Source organism: Athene cunicularia (genome assembly GCF_003259725.1).
Source record: "Athene cunicularia isolate RWA chromosome 4 unlocalized genomic scaffold, athCun1 chr4_part3, whole genome shotgun sequence".
Classification (NCBI taxonomy): Eukaryota; Metazoa; Chordata; class Aves; order Strigiformes; family Strigidae; genus Athene; species Athene cunicularia.
Genome location: NW_020799100.1, coordinates 15,564,627 through 15,573,691, shown reverse-complemented (window position 1 = coordinate 15,573,691; position 9,065 = coordinate 15,564,627). Strand labels below are relative to the sequence as shown.

The 9,065-nt window shown below is 50.3% G+C and overlaps 1 protein-coding gene across 1 annotated transcript; it reads right to left on the bottom strand.

Annotated features, from left to right (window-relative positions):
* Positions 1-367: 367 nt before the first annotated feature.
* CD40LG (CD40 ligand) lies at positions 368-6,984 on the bottom strand. Its single transcript, XM_026848879.1, has 6 exons — positions 6,775-6,984; positions 4,838-4,975; positions 3,556-3,601; positions 3,207-3,263; positions 2,845-2,907; positions 368-880 (listed from the first exon to the last, which is right to left on the bottom strand). Exons 1-6 carry the CDS (start codon positions 6,928-6,930, stop codon positions 513-515), a joined length of 828 nt encoding a protein of 275 aa, XP_026704680.1. The 5' UTR covers positions 6,931-6,984; the 3' UTR covers positions 368-512.
* Between the last annotated feature and the right edge of the window lie 2,081 nt (positions 6,985-9,065).

Sequence of the window (9,065 nt, the reverse complement as noted above, 5' to 3'; positions counted from 1 at the left end):
ACCAGCAGCTAGCATGTGAGGACAGTGCTTGGCTGATTGATTCCTTTAGAGGAGACGTTCCTAAGCCTTTTAATGTTTTTCCGTTGATGTTTTGTAAGCAGATTGGTACAGAAGATATGTATGAACCTAGCTTGGCTGGAGCACCCTGAGCCATCCTACGTTGTTAGGAAAGAAACGCAGATGGTAGAACTTGCTAAATAAAGCTCTTGTGACATAACGGGGACATCCACCCTGCCAGGTGCATGGGGCACGGTGGACCCAGACACACAACACCAGCATGTACCAAACCGTTGGCAACAAAAGAAAAAAGGAAAGTGCAAACAACCACAACTTCAAACTTTGTTCCATTTGTGTTCTCAGAGCCCCTTGGCCCTCATTAATAAATAACAAAATATACAAATTAAGAACAAGAAAACCAATGAGGCAGAGGAACATAAATACGGGAAACAGGGAAAGCCACTTTGCTCAACAAAGTGGGGCTGGACCCCCATCTCGGGGTGGCCCCCTCCTGACTACAGCTTGAAGATGCCAAAGTAGGTGCCGCCATGCTTGTAGTTCACTAGCGTTGAGTCTGTCACATTGACAAAGACCATGTCACCTTCCCGGAGCTTGAAGACACCTCCCTCCCGGATGGACTGGAGGTCACAGAGAGACTTGGAGGTCCTGTGTGTGTCTAGTCCTTTCAGTAAGAGCCGGTCCTCTTCCATGGGGAGATACAAATAAATATAGAGGGTGAAGAGTGCTGAAGATTCTGCCTTGGTGCAAAAGCTGACTTGGGAGTAGATGTAGTAGAGCCCTGCTTCCTTCACCTTCAGTTTCCCCTCCTGGTAGGATATTGCGTTGCTCATGGGGCCATACATCGTCGTGCTCCACTCCAGCACTGTAGGGGGAAAGCACGGCAGATGAGCTGGGAAAAGGAGACAACCAGTTTGGCAGGCAGATTTTGGGGGGACACCCCACAGACATTTGGCATCACAGCCTCTGTCTGCTGCAGGGTGTAGGTGTGGGTCCTGCCCAGGACACCATCCCCAGCCCAGGGGAGCAGAGTCTCCTTCCCCAGGGCCAGGACACATTTAACTTGTGTTTCTGGCCATTAACCTTGACATTCTTGAATTGGTGATGCAAGCGAAGGAGCAAGCATCTTACTTCCTTCATCCAACCAAGTGGTAATGCTTAGGGTGGAGGATTGCACACCCCTGTGTCCATCCCTGTAGGGTTGCTGTCTCCACAGCTTCCAGTGGCACAGCCTCTGAGCCCTCAAAGCACTGCCAGACCCACACCACAGCTCCTGTCTTCAGAGTCACCCATCCCAGGGCACATAGCTTTTCTGAACTGGGTGCTGCCTTTCCTCCAAAATTCCTCTTCCACTTGGCCTCCAGAAAAGGTGAGATTTTTGACAAGGAGGAACAAAAATAAACATCCCACATTTTCAGTCTCTGGCACGGTGCAGAGCTGAAAGGGTTTTGCATGGCAAGTGCTGCCTGCCACCACTGGGACCACCCAGACCCATGCAGACCTGCTACTGCCATGGCGTTTGGGCACGATCAGTGTCATCAGAGTAGCTCATGAACATGCACTCCCACTGGAGCCAGCACAGTTAAGTCACTACAGAGACCAGGAAACCACGGCCATAGGGGCTGAGCTCAGCTATGACCTCTGGAAGGGATTTTGGACCTCCACCTTCCCCAGCCTACAAGAGACAGCCCTGAGAGCAGCAAGGGCGGGCAACCTGGCTCTAAGGGGAACAACGGATTCAACTGTCCCAGCCCACAGTCCCAGTTCATGCAGCGGGATGACATGGGTGGTCCTGGGGGAACCACACAGCCCATGGTCCCTGCCTGTGCATCCCACGGGGACCTCTCCTCTGTGACCAACTGCCGAGGCGCAGGGCTGAGCCCCAGGCAGCTGCTGCTCTTGGGGCAATTTCAACCTGCTTTATAGGCTCAACAAGTGCTTAAGCAGGGAGTTTTAAAATGCAGTGAGTTTCTCACTTCTTTGATCTTATCTAACACTAAGCTTTTCATAGGTAGGTTGAGCTCTGGGTGAAATACTGCATCAGAGATGGAAAGAGCAGTTGCCAATTACTGGCAGTTACTCCAGAATTAAATCAAAAGTACTCAGACTGTGAAATCCTTGCCAGATTGAGAGTCTGACCTTGCAAATTCTTACTCTCTCTGGTAATCCTTGCTCTTGAAGGAATCCCTTAGCTAAGGCTGCGTTGGCAGATGAAGCTGCGAGAGCAACCATGGACTGTGCAGAAGGATGCACAAATGCAAATGGCCTCACGCATTTCCTCAAACCTAACGTGGCCGTGGCTGTGAATAAGTACAGCTTGCCTAAATCAGTTTGGAGCTATCTATGCTGTAAAGTCATCAGCCAGCCCATATTGCTATAGGACCATTACAGGTGAGAAGATGATTACATCAGCAGATACAATATGCCAACAGAGCCCTCCTGCAGCAACCACCCCAGCAAGACATGGCCAGGAGAGAAAAAGGGTTGAGTTTTGAGTCCAGAAGTCAGAGGTTGGTTTCCTTAAACATGAAAAAGTTTTCCACTCATAAAAAACCCGCTGTAAATGTTAAGCCATAGTGTTGTATTTCTAGGAAGGCATGTATAAGCCTACTGAGGACAGCTGGCATGGGGTATGCAAACTCCCGTGGCACAGGTGCCCATGGTGACGTGACCACTGGGAGATTTGCCATGTTTTGGGGCAGTTGTAGGGTCCCTCTCCCTGTCCTTACAGAGCCACAGAGTAGGACGGCAGGGTCTGGGCTGGGGGATGCACACTGCTGTGCCCTGCCAGCTCCCTGGCCAAGGCAGTGCCGAGAGGCTCTGTCTTACCTGAGACAGACTTGTTGCTCTTTTGACCTGCCAGGTGGGCTGCAATTGGTTGCCTCTTCTCTGCTGCAAATCAGAAAGGCCAGTGTTATCAATGCCTTGGCTCCCGCGGTCCCACCCTGGGCAGCACAGCTCCTCTGCGGGGACTGCGGCTCCTCCAACCCTTGATATTTCTCTATGGGCCAAATCCACCTCAGAAGACATAGACACCAAAGTGCCCCCTCAGCTTTGAGTGGGGTGGGGTCTGGCCTCTGCTCAGTAAAGACGCTTAGTTGCCTTCAAGGTGGAGCCTCTGAGGGATAAAGCCCACGGGTCTGCCACCTTGCTTGCTGCGGGAACAGGATCTGGATGTGCCCACCCCTTACCTGCCACGGATGTCGCGTTCTTGTGCATCAAATTGGGATGTTCATGGTGCTTATTGCCTGCAATGCAAAAAAGGCCACAGATTTAATTTTGGATTCATTTTCACTGATTCCAGGCCACCCAGAGCCTCCTGCCCTGGTGAGGCAGCCATGCCCAGTGCCCTCCTCTGCCAGCCCCATGCCATGCACAGCTCTACCCCCATGGAGATGCTCCAATCCTGACCCCGTCCCTGCCTCCATGCTCTGGGGCACCTGTGGGCTGTTGCAGGGTGAAGGAAACCCCTTCCCAGGCCAAGCTATTCCTCCTGTTCCCAGCAAGCCGCGGGTGCAGTGGAGGCACCAGGAAACTCACCTTTCTGCATTTCAAACTTGGGCTGCTGCTTGCTGGCTTCCCCATCCTGTAACAATAGCAAAAATATGTGCGGGTTTTTAAGATGTACAAATCAATGATTTTGAAAGCTTCTGTGTAAAGGATGCTCTGGTCACTGCTTAGGTTAGTGCTCTTTGGCCCCAACAGCTCTGCCAGCTCTTGGCAGAGGATAACTGAAGCTGCAGAGCCCCTCCAGCATAACATAGGACCATGGGCTGGTTTTTGATCTTAGGTTTTATGCAATTACAAAGATGCAACGGGGAAAGTTTATTAAAAAAAAAAAAAACAAAACCAACCCACAACACAAAAAAACAACAAAAAAACCAAAAAGAAACAAAAAAAATTCTCCTTTTCATTTAAAACCATGTCCAAGAGCCAGGCTGTAGATGCTGCCCAGCAAGCCAGGCACATCCCTGCCCCTAAAGAAGGGGGGTTTTCAAGACTGCTGAGCAGGGCCCATCACAGACATGACTTTCTGTTGTTGGTTGGGTACAGATGCAAACCTGAGGGTTTAGCTGAGGCATATGATGTAATCAGGCACTGACGGTGAGGAAGATATGTCCCTCTCCTGCCTGCTCTGGCCAGCACGCCCCCTCCTAAACAGTGAATTCAAGGTCTGAGGAGGCTGAGAGTGCCTAACCCCTGGCTGGGCAGCCCTCAGCCACTCCAGGAGGACATTGCAGTGCAGGTTGGCTCTTTTGCACCCAAATGCCAGGAGCCACTGCACTGGCTGGGGGTGCCATCCCTGAGCCCGTAGGGTGGCATTTGCACAGCATCCTCCTCCTTGCTGGCTGCCAGGAGCTGTGCCGCCTGGCCCAAGCCTTGCACTGTCATTGACACTTGGGCAAGGTGGGCGTAAAAGTGCTCCCAGTGGCAGGTGGCCATAAGCATCCTCACAGTCCCCTGCCACAGGATTGATGAAAGGTGCCAGACAGGAGAAAATCAACGTTTTTCAAAGTGGGATCAGTGCCGAGCCAGGGTGGCTGCAGCTCCATCCCTCCCACTGCAAGCGCTAAGCATCCCTCAGCGTGTCGCAGCTGGACAGGCTCTGACCAGGACTGTCTTGAGAAAAAAATGGATTATATTTGTCAATGATATCAATATAGTGCAAAAAGACTATCGAGTAAAAAAGGTCATGTGCTATGCATCCCCAAGGTAAAGGGCACCCGTAGTTTTTAGAAAAAACTTGGGGCAAAGCTGTGTGTGTGCCTGGGAGTCCCCCTCCACATTCAGCAGAGTCTTTATCTGCCTAAGAGCAGTGTACCTTGCACTGGAGGTCCTGGAAGCCCTTTAAAATCTTTTCACAGTCCAATAATGTTGACTTCTGACCTTCTGCCGTCTGACATTTCTGTACTTTCCTCAGGAAGATGTAATCTTCGTTTAAGCTCAACACCTCTTCCATCTGCCGGCAGGGAGAGAAGAGAGGGTGAATGGGATGTTAGTGGGAAACCTGCAACGGCTGGCGGCGGAGCCAGCGGTATTCCTGGTAGTGATAAACCACAGCCTGGAGAGCTCGGGTCGGTTGCTGAGCACTGGGACAAGCCAGGCAGACACGCTCCGGGTACCAGGTGCTCACGCCACTCGCCCGGCACAGCATCTGCACCCGCATCCGCCGGGAGTGGCACCCACGGGGCTGACGATGTTGGCAACGCTGGATGAGAGGAGAATTGCTCAGGCTCCCTTCCTATTTTCTATTATCACCTTGATAATTAATTTATATTTCCCACTCTGCCTTTTCCAAAAGGCAGGTGGCAAATATCCACTGGCCTGCATTTATAGACAGCAGCAGAGAAATCTCAGTGAGTGGCTCGGGGCTCGTTGCTACTGCCCCAGCGGCCCCAGCTGGGATGCTCGCTCAGCCCCATGCTGCCCTGCCCATGCAGGGTGGCTTTGCATTTTCTTGACTAGCTTACTGACTAAAAGAGCTGCAAAAAGACCAAAATGACTTGTGGCTTGGGGCTGAATTCTGCCAAGAGCTTCAGATTTAAAAATCATATTAAAAAATCCAGAAAACTATAAAAAAAAGAATATATATACATATATATAAAAATACTGGGGTTTTTTTTAATTACACCTGTTTTTTCTGAAAACCCAACATCTAGCTGAACAGAAAGAGAAGTGCAGACAGCCATGAGGACACACAGCCTGGCAGAGCGCTCAGCGCAGACAGCACTGGGATGTGAAGGGTCGGGTTTCAGACCTTGCCATGAGGTCTGAAGGCAGATGAAATCTTTCTGCCACCTGCAACTGTGCTTCGGCTGCCTCTGATCCTCTACCACGACCCCGTGCCGTCATGTTTTACTCCACCCGGGACCCTCAACTTGCCACTTTGCCCCAGGCTGCAGCCCCCACGCGGCAAAGTCCCTCAACTTTTAAACCCCTCTAACTCAAGATTGCTCTCCACCCTTGCAGATTATCAGATACCCACTTACATTTCAATTTAAATTGACACAACACATTTAAAAACCAGTAATGATTATCTTATCATTTTATCTGGTAAGAACTCATTCTGCGTTTTAGATACATTTAATTTCTTTAGCTGGTAGTCTTTTCTGGATTGGAGAAACGTAGCTTTAGATCGGTGATTTTAAGCGTTGTGCAGTGTGGCTGCAGTCATGGCAACCTCAAAACCAGCTTTTCAGTTTCTAATTTTTTGGTAAATACTGTTCCAGGTATGGTACAGGATCAGTGATACTGTGTCCTTCAAAAAAAGACAGAGTACTAAGATCCACTCTTCTCTCCCCTAAGCAGAAAGAGATTAGATACTGGCAAAATTCACACATGCAAACACTAAAAAAAAAAATTTCATTCCTGGCCCCCCCCATCCTCATGACTAGTGTCACAGTGCTGCCAAGTGCTATGACACCAGAAAAACCACCAACAAGCTTAATATAGTCTAAAATTGTGTGTTTAAACCATGCTTTCCTCTCCTCAGACTGTCCATTGGGTGCCAGCTTTGCTGTTAATGGCTCCTCTTGATTGATCCGTTCTCGTTTTGTTAATGAAGGGAAGAGATTTCTTCCTCAGCGTACATCTTAGTGTCAAATTAAAGCAGAAATGAGAACACGGGTGTAATAAATGCCACTCCTGCATCCATCCAGGGCCAGCACCATCTTCTACCATGTTCATCCTTTTGGTGAGCAGATCTTGCGACGGCTGAAGGCAAATCTCATTAACAATCAACCTTATTTCTCCACTTACCTTATCCATCTTCATGTGAAGATACAAACAGAAGAGTACGGTCCCAATCGTCTGTGCTACAATAAATACAGCGAGGAAGCCCATGAACATTTTCATGGTGCTGGGTGAGGTGCTGCTGATGGGCCGGGGTGTCGTAGGGCTGTAGGGTTCGTTCATCCTCCGTGCACGTTGCTGGGGCTCCTTCAAATGCGCTGCTTGCAAGTAGCATGAGAACTGTTGTGTGAGCACCTGCTGCTCAAGGGATACATGTTGCAGCAACCTACACTTCCTGGAAAAAACTCTTCGTAGTGGGTAGGTTTGTTCACTACCGTCTCCCACAACAAAAAAAGGTTGCTTAGACTTTCTTCTCTGGTGCACTTCCATGCTTTTTCCTACCGTTCTACCAGAAGCAGAGAGAGATTCTTATTCCATATATTCATATTTGCCCTCGAAACACCCCAGACTACACCCCGGTGTTTTTTTCCTGCTGTGGATGAAAGTTTCATGGCAAGTTGTCTTCAAAGAAATTAAGACCATGAATACACAGACAGAGCTGCTGAACAGCACTGTGGGCTGCCAGGGGCTAGGAAACACTTGGAAATTCAGCTGTTTCCCAAAAGGGGAAGAAAGGCTTTTTGCCCTCTGTTTCCTTCATGAGAAGGATGATTTTGCAGTGAAGACACTTGGCTGAGGCCGGTGGGTTGTGCTGGTTTCTGGCCTTCCCTTGTGCTTCCCATGCATGAAGTCTCTTCTTGGGTAGGCTGGATGATCTTGGAGACAGGACGAGCTCTATGGGTACTGCAACCCCAGTGTGGACACAGCTTTCATGCTCCTCCACAGTCAGCAAGACTTTAGGTCTTGGTGCTTGGCCATCACTTTGGAGACACAAGTTCTAAGCAGCTTTCTTGATACCCTAATGAAGTTCTCACCCTGTACCCAAGGACACAAACCATCTCAGACTCTGTCCCCACTTACCCATGTTGCCTATATCTATACATTCAGGCATGAAAAGGGCTGTTGGGGCTGCTGGGCACTCCTTCCAGCTGCTGACCTCCCAGCATCACCTCCATGCAACTTTGGGAAACCCATGTCCCCCCTATGCCTCCACACCTCTCGAGCTGGCAGCAGGGATGCCCCAAAGCTCTTCAAGCATCTGACATTGCACAGCCATGCACCACTGATAAAATAATTTAGGGTAAAAGCACCTTTTCTCCGTGCAAAGAGGATAAATCCAGTTTTCTGCTGGGGTGCAGAGGAGGGCTGTGAGACTGTACTGTGAGGGGGGGCTGGGATGCTGGTTTGAAGTCAGTCATCAAGTCATCATGTAAAGTTGTTTTGAAAGTAGCATGCTAAAGGCAATGCTCTTATCAGATGTGCATGCAGCAAATAAAGGGTTGGATCCTGCTAGAAACAGCAGGGCACTGAGCAGGGTGCTGCTCACCAGCAACCCCAGGAGAGGAGGGTACCCAGTGCCTCGTCGGGGCTGCACAGAGCGTTGCAGGATGGAGTCCAGCGTTTGCTTTTGCTATCTACCCACTCTCTCGCATCCTGTCCTGTGTGGTTAGAGAGCTGTGAGCTGAAAATGCAAAAGCTGGTAACAAAGCACAAACATCTCTGCAACCAAGTCAGAGTTTGACCTTGTCAGGTCACTGTGTTCCTAAATATAGCATCCAAATCACAAGTGTGGGATGGCACCAGGGTCTTCATGGACAGCAGTTCAGCAGCTGGGCAGAGGACACCCTGGGGCTGAGGCCCTGGCTGGTGCTTTGGAGCTATATAACCCCTCCTTGTACCAGGACTGTCATCCCTCTGCGATGCCAGGAGCTTTGGGATGGGGCTGTCAGCTCCAAGGCCAGCCCCCAAGTCTCACTCTTACCTTCTAGAGGAGAGAGTGGCTCTTGGGGTCCCTGTCCCTGGGTGCCCATGCCCTGGGGGCTGCCCACACACCCTTGCCAACCAAGGTCTGCCTTGTTGTCCAGCTCACCGGGGCTTCCCAGACCTCACGGGAGCATCCTCCTGGCAGCGGTGAGGTGACCCAGACAGTGCTGGGCATCGACCATGTTGGGTCGCAAAAGTGAGTCACCTTGGCATCACTGGGATTTGGACCTGGTCCCTTGGTCTTGAGACCCTTGGGACCAAGCGTACACACAGTCTGGGGGCACTGCCAAGCCACTGCTTTTATTCCTTTTTATCTTAAAAGTGGTATTGTCTTTGGAAAGACTATCCCTGGTGTCCTCAAAGGGGTCTGGTTTGACACCTAGCTCCTACACGCCATCCCTGCCACGGCAAGTTTGACACAGAAAAAAAGCCAT

What these genes read in the sequence shown, in the direction of transcription:
- CD40LG (XM_026848879.1), bottom strand. Translation starts at nt 6,930, where the DNA reads ATGAACGAACCCTACAGCCCTACGACACCCCGGCCCATCAGCAGCACC. An exon ending in TTCACATGAAGATGGATAAG is followed by an intron (nt 4,976 to 6,774) that starts GTAAGTGGAGAA and finishes CCCTGCCGGCAG; the next exon opens with ATGGAAGAGGTGTTGAGCTT. An exon ending in GAGCAACAAGTCTGTCTCAG is followed by an intron (nt 881 to 2,844) that starts GTAAGACAGAGC and finishes TTCCCCCTACAG; the next exon opens with TGCTGGAGTGGAGCACGACG.